The 15,123-nt window shown below is 41.4% G+C and overlaps 1 protein-coding gene across 1 annotated transcript in view; it reads left to right on the top strand.

The window, feature by feature from the left end:
- Hs6st3 (heparan sulfate 6-O-sulfotransferase 3) overlaps positions 1-9,965 on the top strand; it is a 798,794-nt gene extending 788,829 nt beyond the window's left edge. Inside the window, exon 2 of the mRNA XM_004631204.2 lies at positions 6,924-9,965. Coding sequence (XP_004631261.1) covers positions 6,924-7,632 — 709 coding nt within the window. The 3' untranslated portion in view covers positions 7,633-9,965. The remainder of the gene's footprint in view (positions 1-6,923) is intronic.
- The last annotated feature ends 5,158 nt before the right edge of the window (positions 9,966-15,123 follow it).

The following is a 15,123-nucleotide window of genomic DNA, read 5'->3' as shown; positions in this document are numbered from 1 at the left end:
TACTTTCTCTTCCAGGAGATTTAGTGTCTCTGCTTTAATGTTTAGATCTTTAATCCATTTTGACTTTAGTTTAGTGCGTGGTGATAGACCTGGGTCAAGTTTGAGTTTTTGGCATGTAGAGAGCCAGTTTGTAAGAGATTTCTTGAATCTGTTCCTGATCTGTCACGGCTCTTGGTTTTTCCCTGCTGGTCTCTCGCCATGGCCGCAGAATATCTATTTGTCTGCTATAGTCTATCTTTAATAGTAGTGCTAAGTGAGTCTTCATAAATCAATTATTTTCCTGTTTTAGCAATTCACAGCTGCCTTTCTGATCAGAACAATTTGGTCTCAACATCCTGCACTACGACACTCCCTCCACCCAGCATTCGTGTCTGGAAAATTCATGCAGTGAAATACATAGTCTGAACTTTCTATCCAAGTCTGACTATATGGCTGATTTTTCAATGTACAGAGAATTCTCGTAAATATTATCTGTGTCCTCCGAATTAGCCTTTTTCTACCTAGCACTCTTGTGCCAACAATACTTGAGGGTATTTTATTCTTTTTTTATATTTTCCACATTTTTTATACCAGCAAACACTCACTAAGTATGTTTTAATTAAATTACTAGATAATTAAAGAAGGGTTAATTATACTATAACCAGGTAAGTGAAACATAGGCTCTTAGAGTAGTCAGGAAGAATACTAGTAAATTTAATATTAAAAAAATAAATAAACTGGGTGTGGTAGCCCAGTTTTAACCTTAGCACTTTGAAAGGCTGAAGCAGGAACATTACAAGTTCAATCCCAGCCTGGACAATTTATCAACTGAGTGTCTTAGTTACTTTTCTTTTTATTCTTTTTTTTTTTTTTTCCAGAACTGGGGATTGAACTAAACCCTTGCATTTGCCAGGCAAGCACTTATTCTACTGAACCATCTCCCCAGCCCCTCTTAATTTTCTCATTGCTAAAGCCAAATGTCTGACACACAAAGTCAGAGAGAGGAAAAGTTTATTTAGCTAGAAGTTTATAAAAATTTCAATCCATAATCAGCTGGCTCCAAGGCAGGGTGGCACATGGGAGAGGAACAATGATTCGTGGCAGCAGAAGACAGTAAAAGCAATCAAGGGAAGGTGAGAGGTCAGTCTGTTTGTCCTCATGGTGTATGCAGACTACCTGTCCTAGGGCCACTAAAGGGCCCAATCCCAGCATTGGACCTTGAATCAATCACAAACTCTAGATTTACAACCTCTAAGAAAGCCTAAAACTGCATGAGACTTTGGAGGGGCATCTAGACATGAACAGTAACTATGAGGTCCTGTCTCAGAATAAAAAATAAAGATGGCTGGGTGTGTTTCTCAGTGTGAAGGCCCTGGGTTCCATCCCAAGTACTACAAAAACAAGCAGAAAAATAAGAAATAAAATAAATTGTTGCTAATTATCATGTAGATGAGAAATATTTGACTTTTTACCTAAGTTTGCATTGAATACATCTCTCTCTACATGTCAGCCACCATTATAAGCAAATGATAGCTAACCTTGGGAGATTTTCTATCATTTTTACTCTTGCAAACACATTAAGCATTAAAAGTAACCTCAAAATATTTTTACTATCCTAAAGAAATGTATATCTATCAAAGCAATTCACCTTAGTTATTAAAATGTCTTTATTTTATGAAACCATTTTCTTTTATTGACCTTCTTTGAAGATCTGCTGTAAGCGAGACTTAGTGTTAGGGCCATAAGACAAAAGGTCTAAGGTATGCTTATCACCAAGGAACTTTTTAAAAACATAATTTTATTGAGAAACAAATAACAATGAGACAGTTTCAAAACCGATTACTAGGGCAGTTTCAATAATTAATACATTGCATGTAGTTGTCTTAGTGATTATTCATTGTACAATATGCAGACCTGATATCCTGTTTACAAACACTATTAGAACAAATCTCTCTATTCATTGAATTAAGAGAATGCAGCTGTACATCTATCCTAACTATTTTGAATACACAGATACAAAATGGTCATTCATTTGTATACAAAGGAACTTGGCATATTCGATGTGCCCAACTTTTACATAAAAGTTAAAACTACAATGCATGATGGGGGAAATGCTACAGACTAAAAAGTCTGGGTGGGTGGATGCAAGCTCTGAGCTGGGTCAGAAAAGCTGAGCCAGGAACAAGTGAGGAAAGGGAAAGCCAGAGACGTCCCTAGTGAGGGAAGGCAGCAAGACCAAATTTGTTTTGAATTATTTCATGTGATTACATTAAAGCAAAACAAAAAAACTAAAAGTGAATTTAAACCAGCCATGAAACATGAATGTTCTGCATATCTCAACTTCATTAAGCTATGGTGGTCCATATGACAATGATCTGTTAAAGTAATTACTGGACTAACAAAACACCCACTCCCTGACCGTTCTGACTACCCAAGTAGTTGCCATTCTCACCCTGGGACCACACAAAAGAGAATTCCAAAGAGCTTAAATTACTTTAGAGTTAGACTTTCTTAAATGAATTCACCCAAGATTTTGATGAAGTAAGTGGCAAATGAAAAATCTGTGCACGGTGCGCTGTCACCAAGACTACCAAAGTTATCTGTCTTAAGGATAGTTCTGGTCCAGGGACATTGGCAAAGCTGTCCCTAAACTTAGCGGTTAGCACTTCTTTTACTTTATCAAAATCATTAGGTACCCAAGGTGTTTTGAGGACAATGTCTTACTAATTTCTGTGTCCTCTATGACTAATCTCAGTACTTGGTAAGCAGAGGTGGATCAATTAACACGTAGAGTGTTGTGAATGAATGAATTAATGGATGGATGAATGGATGAATGAATTCATGAAATGAGGAACACTAATTTATTTATTTATCTTTCCAAAATCTGGAAAGAGTTTAGATCACCTATTAAAGATTAATATATAAATGATAATTTGTCTTAAGAAATTAAGTTAGAAAAAACAGATGTCAATGAATGTGTTTTGTATTATGGCCACCACAGTATTTGAGTTCATTGTCCTTCTCCTCTACTTTATGTTACCATTTGAAAAATAACTTTCTTATTCCATTGTGCTATTGAGAAAGTTAGGCCTAAAAAATAAAGGCATAAATTTCTGTAGTACTGAAGCCTTTCAATGTCATCATGAAAAATTGAATTGAGAGTTATTAAAATAGAAAAAAAGTGAATTTCCATTGTTTATGAATGGGGAAGTAAGTAGATGGCTTTCTGTCACTATGAGAAAACACCTGAAACAGCAACCATTTCCTAAGAAGGAAATGCTTCTATTGGTCCATAGCTTCCGGAGTTCTGGTCTGAGACCACTTGGCACTGTTTATTTTGAATTCATATTCAGATAGTGCATGATTCACCTCACAGTGGCCAGGAAGTAAAACAGAATGAGACAGGAAGTGGCCTGGAGCCCTTATCTCCTTCACAGGTATGTCCCCAGTGACCTACCTTTTTTGCACTAGGCAACACTTCTTCAAAGTTTCACCATCTTCCAATTGTACCAAGCCAAGAACTCTGTGAGGCGAATCTCAGAATGGATATATATTTCTATTCATTCAGAAGTCCCTAATTTAGTGAATATCTTCCTGGAGACTTTGCTGCACATTGTAAAGTGAAGTATTAAGCTAAACAAATTTAAATCCAAGATCATTTTAAGCCTACTCTTGCACCATTTAGCTTGAAGGCAATGCAGAGCCCCAGAGGAACAAAATTATCCAAATGTCAATGGCCAATTTTCCCAAGGGACACAAAACCTTCATATTCATTAAATTCATTGACTTCTTCAGTTAAATGTTTATGTTTCCACTCTTTGTAATTCACAACTCAAAGAGCTTGCAACTCTTATGGTTATTTCTTAACTCTTGACCATATAAAACTTGAGAGTAATAAATGAGATTGCACCTTATAAATTGATGGGATGGCTTTCTGTTATTGTGTAAATCTTTTTGTAGGATTTCTATTTTGCCTCCTTAAAGGAAAGCTAGAAATTTTCTATTTGTGGTCTAACTTGACTCAATTCAATGATCTTTCTGATTTCAATTCTTCTGTCTTGAGGTATTTGACATCCTTAATCCAATGGTTTATGTCACTATCATCATTACTTGATTTACATATTTATTGACCCTTTGTTTTGTGAAATAAAAATCTGTCTCTGCTGCTGTAATTGAAATGTGAACACGTCCAGACATAAGGCTAGAGTAGGATTAATGCTGGCATGTCATCGAATGCTCAACAACAGTAATAGCCACTGTGAGCAAAACTTTATCGCCAGCATTTCCTTGTGGAGCCCAAAGCTAAGTCAGCCTTTTCTTGCTTCCCCTACTGACATTTTAGGACATTTTTCTTCCACTGATAGAAGTTATTTCTTCTCTTGAAAAAACATCTGAGTAATGTAAGGAAGTAATTGGCAAAAGCTAGGGCTGAGGTTGGTATATCCTTAGCAGTTTCAACAAATTCTTTTCTACAATTGAAAGGGAAGTGAATATTATTTAAGACATTAAAGTTTCTTTAGCTCATTTTAACATTGAATTCTCTACTGGTGAGGTGATATAGTCAAATGAACTGAATATGGAAGAGGAGAAAGTTTTAAATAGTGCAGTTCATCAATTCCTCTTAAAAGACTTAAACATAAACATTTTGCCTTTACATTTCTTTTATTTCCATTGCATTTACAGGGCATGCCTTTTTTTCTGTCCAGTTTAGCTTGGCCAACTAGATAGAACAAGTATTAGGGTATTTCCTATGAAATGAGATACTTTCCTTTAATGGCTAGAAGGAGGGAAAAGAGGGAGGGAGTGGGAGGGGAAAAGGAGAGGTAGAGAGAGAGAGAGAGGGGGGAGAGAGGGAGGGAGGGAAGGAGGGAGAGAGAATTCAAGTTCTGAAATTTATTACCAAGGCAACCCTGGATAGGTTATTTTGTCTCCTCAAATTCTTAGTGCATTCAATACTAAGTTAAAAACAGAACAGTGTGCACTTACCTCCCAGGGCTGTTGAAATGGACCATGTCCTTAGCACAATGCCTGACATGTACCAAGTTTGGAACATCATAGGTTTTTGGTGACGACCTGCGGGGAAAGCAATTGGCATTAAAGTGTTGCATCTTTATCTAAATAGAACTGGTATTAGTGCAACTTAAAACAAAATTAGAATAATTTTACCTCCAAATCTCAAGAAGTATTCCTTATGAGTGGTATAGGAGTGACTAGTTAGCAAACTTGAATAAAGTGTCTCCTTTAACTAGAATATAAGCTTGCAACCATTTATCCTTTCCTCATATACTTCCTAACCCCTCCTAGATGCCCTTCCTTGGGAATTAGGATGGGTTCATTTCCATTCATTTAGTTTTTCCATTGAGCTTTCTGTTGTTTCCATGCATACTGTGTTATCACACACACGCACCAAAATGGTTTATAGTTTTCTATTACCTCTTCTCTTTCCATCATTCCTTTTAAAGCAATGATTACATTGTCTTGCCCAAGGTTACTTGGGAAGTGGGAGATGCAGAAGCTCTCTTCAGCTTAGAATCTGCCCTGATGCCATGGCCTCCATCTGCAGCACAAAGTTGGGGGGAGCAGTGAGGCTGAAGCAGAAAGAGCGACTTCCCAACCCCTCTGATCTTGTTTCTTTTAGTTTTTCAAGGCTTCAGACACCATTTGATTTAATTATACAATCAGATATACCACCACTTATCTCCAAATGAAATATATATGCTTGACAACACAGGGATGATCCCACCTAGTAATACCTACAACTGCCTGATAACAAAAATATTTGACAGATAGAAACATGATGTAAGCATAACCAAAAGTCATTCCCCAGCAGACTCTCTACCTAGCTGTCATTTTGTCTGTATATTTATAGTATTGCCAAGTTTCTTCAAAGAGCAGCTAATAAGCAAAAATGGCCTGGCTTTGTACTGGCCAAGCAGTGTCGGTCTGGTTTTTCCTGGTCAATCCTGTATGCCATGAAGGCCATTGCAGATCACACTGGGACCATTTTACAGTGGTCAGGCAAACATAGCACCAGCCAACATTCCAGGACTCTAAAGCATGGAGTCACATGTGGAGGCATAAAGGAAGACCTACCAGTCTTTTCAAAGCATTGTAGAACACTTTTGTCTCCCCAGGATATCTCCGAGTTAGTATGAGTGATCCTGTATTTCTGGAGCAGGTGCACCTCAGTGGCCAAGGGACTAGACCTAGATGGGGATGGAGGGTAATTGTGATCAGACTGGTTTGTGGAAGGGCAGAAGCCAAAGTGGGATGCTAGAGCAAAACAACAGCTCGGAGGTCTGAGTCCAGAGTGCTACTCTTGAGGTCCTTTCTATGGCTTTTGTGACAAGTGGACTTTCAAGCTTTGCCCTGCCACTTCTGGTGACAAGGCCGGGTGCATGGCTGACACTTCCCTTGCCCCACCTACCTCATAATCAAAATAACAGAGTAAAGAGAGGCAAGGGACAACTGGCTTTCAGCCTTGCCATTTTTAGTTCCTTAACCTTGAGTAAATCACTTTACTTCCTTGAGTTTTTCCTTCTTCATAGAACCGACCTGCTGCAAAACCTGTTATAAGGATCAACTAAAGTAGCAAACAGGCAATAAATCTTAAAAATCATGATGTTGTCTCTAAATGTCAGACATTGGCATTAGTAATTTGTCAATGAACAATTGCTAAATGAATAAATGATCCAATCCTTCCGTGCCATTCCTCTTCACACTTGAATGAGGAGAAAAAGGCCGGCAAACTTATAATTGAAGACTGGCTTCACTGTCTTCATGGAAATATGTGCACATGCACTTGATAGATACAAATCCAGGCAAATGACCTCCATTGAGCATCTGGCAGAAGAACCATTGACTCAACTTTGATGTAGAAATCACCAAGTTTCAGTATATCTTGCTGTTTGAGTTATCAACTACTCTTCCTCTGTTTCTTCCAGGAATTTCTATTACATCACAATGTTGCGGGATCCAGTGTCAAGGTACCTGAGCGAGTGGAAACATGTCCAGCGAGGGGCCACGTGGAAAACCTCTCTCCACATGTGTGATGGAAGAAGCCCCACCCCTGATGAGCTGCCCACCTGCTACCCTGGGGATGACTGGTCTGGGGTCAGCCTGCGGGAATTTATGGACTGCAGCTACAACCTGGCCAACAACCGCCAGGTGCGCATGCTGGCTGACCTCAGCCTGGTGGGCTGCTACAACTTGACTTTCATGAACGAGAGTGAGAGAAACACCATCCTGTTGCAGAGTGCAAAGAACAACCTAAAGAACATGGCCTTCTTCGGGCTCACCGAATTCCAGAGGAAGACACAGTTTCTCTTTGAAAGGACATTCAACCTCAAGTTCATCTCCCCCTTCACTCAATTCAATATCACGCGGGCTTCAAACGTGGAGATCAATGAGGGCGCCCGCCAGCGCATCGAGGAGCTGAATTTCCTGGATGTGCAGCTCTATGAGTACGCAAAAGATCTCTTCCAGCAACGCTACCACCACACCAAGAGGCTGGGGCACCAGAGGGACCGCCAAAAGCGAAGGGAGGAGCGGAGGCTGCAGCGGGAACACAGGGCCCACCGGTGGCCCAAAGAAGGTGGAGCCTCAGAGGGAGCTGTCACCGAGGACTACAACAGCCAGGTGGTGAGATGGTGACCCCCACCCACTCCTCTCTCTGGAGGCGGAGATGAGCAAGATGTGCGCTGATCTAGTTGTGTAACCATGGAGCAGCGGGGTCATTCTGAGGACCTCTGGCTGGCTGTAGCTTGATGCGGACATGGACTTCCTCTCTGTCTTTATTTTTACCCTGTTGGAGATTCTCCATCTTGGTCTTTTATTTCCTTGACATTTAAGTAGCGTAGGAATGCATCTGGTGTAGACCGCTTTAGAAAGTCAAGGACAACAGCAGTAAACGCAGTCTCACTTCTGATGAGTGTGTGGGTGCCAAGCCCGGGGGTGCCACAAGGGAAAAGCCAAATGACTGCCTTGGATGCTGTGCTGCAACTGTTTTGTACTGGCATGGAAATACCGGTCCATTCAAAGAGAGAGAAAGAAAGACCCTTGTGCCCTTAGATGAGGTTGGACACCAACCCTTCCAGGGCTGCCAGTCCTCATCTTTGAACTTTGAACTTTGTTTGAATATGGTTTATATCATAAGTAACGGGTTTTGTTGCTGCAGTTGATTTTAAACACAACCACTGTACTACTGATCATCTCTAGAGATCCACATCCTAAAATCCATGGCAGCAGAACTGTTTGCCTTGCTCCTTCTTCTTGGTCAGAACATAGGAGATGACGTGGTAGAGCAGGGGTTGTGGTCCCTGAGAAATACTCATTATGGGGCATTTAGGAGAGCTTATTTACACACATGTGAGCAGATCACATCTAACCACTTTCATTGTCAGTGTGAGAAAAGAATGAACAATTAAAAGCAGAAATAATCAGGAGAAATACCATGTGTCTAAGGCCTCCAGGACAACTATAGGACTTTCCTCTGTAAAATACTATTTCACAGTACCTTGTGTAGGGCAGTCATTTCTCTTATGTGGCACTGCCAGGCCTGGAATTCCACCATCACAAAGCAAATGCTGTTTAAAAGGAACTTGACCTAAAAAACAGGAGCATAACTAGAATGTACACCAGACATAGTTAAGGGTACTAAATGGATAATAACTCGCTTTGTGGCCAAACCACATGGACCCATTCATGGGACAGTTGTCCCATGGCATCAGACAGAGCAACATTCCAGCACTGTCAGTGTCTGCAGTCTGGTAGCTTCTTTTCTCCCACGTGATCTTTACCTGATCTTACACTGTGGCTGCAGACAGTGAATCAGGTACAGTACATTAAACTGGACCCCCAAAATGTAGTATGTTGCCAAGTGCCCCAATTTCTGCCTTCCCCCAGTCACAACTAAAATAATGAAAAGTTCATGAATAATAGGGGGTGAAGCACGGAGGAAGGAGCTGAAAGCTTTTAGCTCACATCAAGAAGAATGATCAGAGCGGGTAGAAAATTTCACAACAAATTGATATGATCAATTCCTTCAAGGAGCTGAAGGCAAAATGAGTGAAAACCCTAAATCAGATTGAAAATCCTATTCCATTGATGTCCGACATGTTTGATGTTTAAGCCAGCTTTACATAAGCCACTTCTCAGCCTCCAGAATACTCTCTCTGGGGTTGAGAGTTAATCAACCCACAAGCATTTGAGGAGCTCTACCTGCGAGAGGGGAGCCCAGCTTGCCCATCAAATACAGATCTGGAGATGCACCTTGGAACCTCTCTCACTGCCCTTGGCTATTCCTGTGGCAAAAGGGAAGACATGCTTGGGGGCTCCCTTCTGTCACAAACTGAAGGAGGCCTTTCTCATACCTGCAACCCCCAGCAGCTTTTGTTAGTCTCATTTCATACAACAATAGTGCAGCCCACAGACAGTGAGTCATTTCCTCCTGGATTGTAAGGAAGGCTTGCTGTCAGCCAGGCCTGCTTCGCCCCTACTATGTGATCTGTGTGGGACACGGGCTCCTGCTGCATCAGGGTCCTTGCCAATCATGCAAGGCATCAGCTGTTATTGCCGCAGAGTAGTTGTCTCTGGCCTACGTAGGTGGTGCAAACTAGCAGCAAGAGAGCACCAAACTGGAAGTGAACCAACTGTGCTGTCCTTGGGGAAGTCCCCTCCACATTGTTGAGCTGTATTCGATACCTTTTCAGGCAGCTGTGCTTTTGTACCTGTACACAAGAGTGAGTACATTTAAAGGGCCAGCAACACATCACTCATTAATTGGTAGAGATGAGGGCTCAGGAGATGTCTGAGTCGACCTCCCCGGCAGGAAGGCAGGAACACAGCAGCAGGGATTAATGAGCAGCTCTCTCCATCTTCTCATTCCCTTCTTGTGATCTAATGCTCTGGCTAGGACAGAAAGCCTGAGAATTATCCTTCTGCCTGTCACTGTGTTGCACACATGCACACACACACACACACACACACACACACACACAGAATAACAACTCAGTGTTTTGTCATGTGAAAAATCAAAACAAGCTAGAAAGCACTCAGATTATTTGTTCTCATTTCACTTTTACTCTTTGGCAGGGAAATCATGCATAGCTGAGACTTGGAGGCAGCCCCTACTAACTCCCCCTGTTTCTCAGACACTTTGGGATTTATATCAAAAGGCCTTCTTGCAGCAGCAGGCTTGATGTATGATGCTCCACTTGAGAGCAGATAGCAGGATAGCAGGGTGTGCAGAGGAGACACCCCTCCTTGGGCTGGCAAGAGGCCTGTGCTGAGCAAATTAAAGAACCAACATGGGCTTTTCCCTCACGTCATTCTATTCTACAGTAGCACTCTAGTCACATCACTGGGGTCCTCTGTTCATAGACGTGGTGGAGCAGGGACACAGTGTAGCCTCCAAAAGTCCACTATATACCTGCATGCAGAGGGACACTCAGGTGAAGGATGCCAGTGGAAGGCACCTAGGCCTAAAGACTGCAGCCCCAAGTTACCAGACTAAGCCAGCTCCGAATATGTTATAACTCAAAGCCAAAGAAGAGAGAAAACTCCATCCATTCATCAGTCCCCAAGTAGCTCCACATTCTGTCTACTTTTGACTGTGCCCAGGTGCATATGCCAATGCAAGCACCAAGAACCAAAGTGGAATCTGTGTGTGTGTGTGTGTGTGTGTGTGTGTGTGTGTGTACATGCATGTGTGCACATGCCTTTATGTTTCAATTTTATTAAGAACTAAGATATGTACTATGCCTCCTGCTAGTTTTTGGCAGCTTACTGATGGTAATTGGAGAAAGCAGTTGATAATCTTAACAATCAATGTTAGACAAAAGTTAAGGAAATAATGTACATTGATTAAAAAATGTGTGCAGATGTGTTTTTTCTCCTCAAAGGCAGTAATTGTGTCATGAATAGCTTGATCAAAGCTTAGAAATATAAAAACTCATTTTACTAAACCTCTAAAGTAACATTTTCAAAAATCTGAGTGGCTATAACACTAATATTGGGAAGAAAGTCTTTCAGATAGGCCTACAAGAAGGTGAGAACAGATCCTTAAAAATAAATACTAAGTGCATTGGCTGGGATTTCTAGCTGGCCATCTTAACACAGATGCTCAAAAGGGTGGGAAGTTCTTCTCTCTCATGTCAACAAACTGGTCTGATAGACCTGGCGTGTGAAGTTAACAGAAGCCCGGATGCACTCTTATTTTCCTTGTACTCTAATGCACAGTTTCCATCTCAAGGCAAGATGGCTACCGCAAGTCCTGCCACTGGCTTTTAAGAGAGCAGAGGAGAAGCGGGGGAAAGTTGTGCATACTTCTTCGGTCATACCGCAGGCCATGGAACCTGGACATTAGACACATCTATGTGCAGAGAAGACTAGAAAATGTCTTTCTTGCTGTTTTCCAGGAGCCTTGAAAAGTATGTGGGTTCTATTATTTTGAAATGTGGAAATTAATACTGATGAAAACTTAGTATCTGATGCAGAAGGGAAGTGGAAAATATATCAACTGCTATTCAATGTCATTTATTTCATCATGTTTTACAAAGGAAGTGATCAGTATTCATCACTTTGTGTAGCATATAATGCTTTTCAAAACATTTTTACATCTAGCATTTCATCTGGTCTTATTTTATTCATGCGTGTTGAAAGAGAACTCTATTCATTATCCCACTTGCTAGTGTGCAATGGAACTTCAGAGATGTTAGAGATTTCCCAAAGATTCTAGTCCATGAGCAAGAAAGTTGCTGAGAGTTCCTACCTTTTGATTTCATAGGCTTTCCTCCTAGTTCATGTTACTCCACATAGTATTGGGATTAGGAAGTGCAAAAATCTGAAATATAAATCTTCATTGATTTATGCCTTCCCTCACCTTTTTGTAGAACCGCAGTGACCTACAAAAGGCCAGTGACACTGTCGAGTTGACTCTCAGATGTGCCTGCAGCCAGGGGCATCTTATTAGGAGTGAAATACCCAAGAGGTGGGCAGTGCTTCAAGGAAGGCGGAGGTGCATTCAAACTCAGGAGGAAGCTGAGGGATTATGCACACTGTCCTTAGGGAAACGTAGCATTAGGAATCTTCGAAATCAGTAGTTGCCTGTTAGAGAAGCTTAAGGGTGGATCAATAGAATCCCTGCTCATAAAATAGCTCCCTTTCTCTACTTCTTCCTCAGCTTTTTACCTGCAACTTATTGCTTTAGCTCTTAGAGGTTTTATCTGGTGTTAACTGAGTTCCTTTGCGCATTTTCTTGAGAAAGGAAATGCTCTAAGATGTCATAAGTGAACATCTTCACACAGAGAGTGTATCTGATTCTTTCCCAGCCATGACCTCTGCTGAGGAGAAGGTCGTGTATAATGGTATTGTGCCAAAGCAGGGGGCTAGGAAGAGCAGGGTACCAACAGAAGAAAGAGGGACTCTTGAAAGGGAGGTAGATCTTTCAAAGATCAAAAGATGATGAATAAAATATGTGCCAAGTAACACTGAAAAATAAAAAAAAAATGACTAAGAAAAAGTTTCTGCCCATAAGATCAAGGACAGGCTAGAAACATGTGGACTGGAATTCTTTGAACCATTTAAAAGAACAGAAAAGGGAATGAGTCTGTTCACACAACATCAGAGGACTGTGATGGCTTTAGGGACTGAAGGCTGATGGAGTCAGGGATAGAATCAAAGTGAAAGCTGGGTTGGACTTAAGAACTATCTGGTCTGATCACAGCTGTGACTGTAAGATTTTCTTTTCACATTCTTATTCTGCTGCCCTTGGTCATCAAAACTCCAACTGAACAGCTCCAGGCTGGATATGAGGGCTGGCTGGTCCCGACAGTAACAAGGACATCTTGTGACATCTAAGAAGCAGACAGGGGATCTTTCTCAAAGGCACCCTTGGCTTCTTTCTAAATGTATCCACCATCTCTGCTGGATATAACCAATGCCAGTTCCCCCTCAGCACATTTGCCAGGACACATCTGAACTAATGCCCGGAAACTGTGAGTTAGCCCTTCCTCCAGGCAAGTGGCAAGCGGCCAGGGGAATCAGAGACCTGAGTATTTTGTAGCCTTGTGATGGGCTGGTACGGACCCTCTGCGCCTCTCACTGGCAGAAGGAACCTGCCTGCAAAAGGGCTGAGATTTCCACAAGTCTGGCCCAGCTTTGAACACCAGCAACATCTGCAACACAGAAGTCCCTGGGCTTCCAGGCAAGCACTTCAGGAGACCCAGCAAAATGCTGATCTGAGCACATGGACCCATGGATGTATCCTGAGCCTGGGCTCCCAGTTGGCTATGGAAAAGACGGCAACTGTCATCCTTTGGTACATCAGGTAGAACCTTGGAAATTCCATGTTCTGCTGCCCTGAAGGCATTCATCAAAGGGACCAATGTCAGTGCTGAAATTAACCTGGGAAACCAGTCCTCCCAAGGGCAGGGTTTTGTGTCATTTAGTCAATGTCATGTGTGTTTTCCATCTCCTTGCCATATTTTTGTTTTCATCATGTGCCCAGTTTTTCTTTTCCTTCTATGTATTTTCTTGAAGCACTTTCTGGTTTTTTGCTTGCATTATTACTGTTTTTTTTTTAACCTATCAATGTTAAAAGGGAAAAATCTGGATCATTATCTGATTCCCCACTTTAGATGTAAAGTTAGCTATTCAGTAGATAGTAAACGATTTCTTCTAAGTGGTATTTCTTTTTGTTTCTGTGCAATAATATGTATTAACTTGGTTACTAGGAAATTGTATTGTGACATTATCAACCTTTATTGCTATTTAAAAATGATAGTTTGTAGAACTGAAGATTTCCATTGATGTGAAGCACAATTTAATGAATAAGTTAATATATTAAACTGTTGTGATGTCAAGAACAATTGTTTTCCCCTGTGTTTTTGTCAAAGACAGTTTTGAAAGTGAAGAAAGTTAGTTAAACACTTGAAGGGATTTCTGGAAATTGAATCTGCAGGATCAGCTTAGTCAAACTCTGAGAATCCATGTGCTTTGGGTACAAATGTGGTTACTGGACGTGAAACTTTAAAAGCTGTAAAAGACAAAGAAAATGTGGATTGCGACAGTTTTGAGCTTGTGAGGCAAGGGAGGATTTCACACGCTCTCAAACATAATAGTTTCTAAAACCACAGCTCTCAGTGCTTCTCCCTGGCACTGCCCACCTCGACAACTTGAAAGCTACCATGAGACATGGAAAAGCCACCTGGTGATACAGGAATGAGGTAAAGGCTTGAGGGAGGCTGAAGGGGGCAAATCGGGATTGGAACCAAGGATCTAGGAATTCCATCTAAAAGGAAGGGACAAAAGGAGGAAATGAGAGGAGCAAAGGACAGAGAAGTGGCAAAAATGCAAGCAGCAGGAACGCTAACATGGGCTCCTCCACTAATTCACTGTGTGGCTCAGTGGGTGATTCTTCCCTTTATAGTACAAGCAAGAAATTCTAGTAGAGAAAAAGCTCCTTCATTCAAAAAGCTGTTGAATGATGCAATTTGGAATGTTCTTTTTCTGTTGTTGTTGATATTGTTCCGTAGAAGTGGAAACTGGAAATTGCTTCCCCACTTATGGGTGAGATTTTTTTAGCAGTACAAAAATGATATTTGACCATGTTTCTTTATCTAGTGGGGTTCATATGGAAAGGAAACTTGATATAGAATAACCAAGATAGACATAAGAAAGGATCTGAAAGAGATTAGCAGTTAAATGCATGGGAAGAAAGGGCCTGCACACACCCACACACACAGAAACACGTGCACATGATGAAACACTTTTGAGGTTTTGCCTCCCATGAAACACTTTAGAGTAGAAAAAGGAAGGCTGGTGAACTAGCACAGTGGCCTAAGCACCTGCCTGGAAAGGACAGGGACCTGAGTTCGATTCCAGGTACTGCATGCCATGCCAGTCTAGGGAATCCCGAAACCAGACATGGTGTTGCACATCTGTAATCCCAACACTGGGGAGATTGAGGCAGGAGGATCACTATGAGTCTGAACTGTGTAGCAAGACCCTGTATCAAAAGAAAAAAAAAGGAAATGAACATTAAGGACCCTTGTAATGTAAGAACCTAGAAACTCTAAGGTTATTTCTCTCTCCTTCCCCTGTTCAGTACACAGGAAATACATTAGTGCCCTCACTCGGGGTGTT

The sequence above is a fragment of the Octodon degus genome, unplaced genomic scaffold, assembly GCF_000260255.1.
Source record: "Octodon degus isolate 3935 unplaced genomic scaffold, OctDeg1.0 scaffold00039, whole genome shotgun sequence".
Classification (NCBI taxonomy): domain Eukaryota; kingdom Metazoa; phylum Chordata; class Mammalia; order Rodentia; family Octodontidae; genus Octodon; species Octodon degus.
The sequence above is the reverse complement of the archived record's forward strand: the minus strand, read 5'-3'. Positions and strand labels throughout refer to the sequence as shown.